General features: G+C 36.4%; 1 protein-coding gene across 1 annotated transcript in view; it reads right to left on the bottom strand.

Moving 5' to 3' along the window:
* LOC119592735 (U5 small nuclear ribonucleoprotein 40 kDa protein-like) overlaps positions 1-902 on the bottom strand; it is a 10,716-nt gene that overhangs the window by 4,269 nt on the left and 5,545 nt on the right. Inside the window, exon 6 of the mRNA XM_037941670.1 lies at positions 21-224. Within this exon, the coding sequence (XP_037797598.1) occupies positions 21-224 (204 nt within the window). The remainder of the gene's footprint in view (positions 1-20; positions 225-902) is intronic.

The following is a 902-nucleotide window of genomic DNA, read 5'->3' as shown; positions in this document are numbered from 1 at the left end:
TCACCCACTCCAATACCTACATTCTCGAAGTTGTGCTGGTGTCCCTGGAAGATCTTGACACAGCGCTCCTGGGGGGCGAAGGGTCGCACGTCCCAGATCCTGACAGTGTTGTCCATAGCATTAGAGAGCACGTAGGAGCCATCAGGGGAAAGGCTTAGGCCCGTCACTGTGTCGTTGTGGCCACGCATCCGATATAGCAAGCCATTCTTGCGAAGGTCCCATACCTGTAAGGTGAAGGTCGTGTCATCAATGTTCGCTTTTACTTATAAAATCTATTTCTTTTCCTTTTATTTAGGGATATGAGGCTGTCAAAATGAGGTAACTTGTTTGTTCATAGACTACTTTATGCTGTCTCTCTGTTCATTTACCAAAAAATGTATTCCTCTTTCGTTTTTCTTTTATTCTTTTAAATTAGAGTCTTTACTTGCTGCTCATTTCTATTTCTTTGTTTTATATTTTTATTATCTTTTAACTCTTATTTCTCATACAATTTTTCTCTAATCCTTTTAAATTCTCTTATGTAACTGTAGAGTTAAATCATACTTTTATGCAAGATCTTTTCTAAGTAAATGTAAAAATCACATTAATAATGAATTACGTAACAACTACATATGTGCCAAGTAACACTAAATTACACTAATATGCAATAATACCCCATTATAATTAGCAAAAGTATTACTGCCACTTTTACTACTTCTATGTACATTGGCAGCACTTTCTGTTGTAAACATCACTTTGACAGAATAAAGTACACAGCTCTCTAATCACCATCTCAATAACATTCTTGTATTATCTACCACATCCATAAAGCCAGACTATGAATCACTTTATTCATGGCAAGCACCACCATCTGCCTCATTGATTTGCATGTTTTTCCAATAAAATTTTTGCATGTGACTTGC

The sequence above is a fragment of the Penaeus monodon genome, chromosome 30 (genome assembly GCF_015228065.2).
Source record: "Penaeus monodon isolate SGIC_2016 chromosome 30, NSTDA_Pmon_1, whole genome shotgun sequence".
NCBI classification, from domain to species: domain Eukaryota; kingdom Metazoa; phylum Arthropoda; class Malacostraca; order Decapoda; family Penaeidae; genus Penaeus; species Penaeus monodon.
Note: the sequence above shows the minus strand (reverse complement) of the source record. Positions and strands in the feature narration are given on the sequence as shown.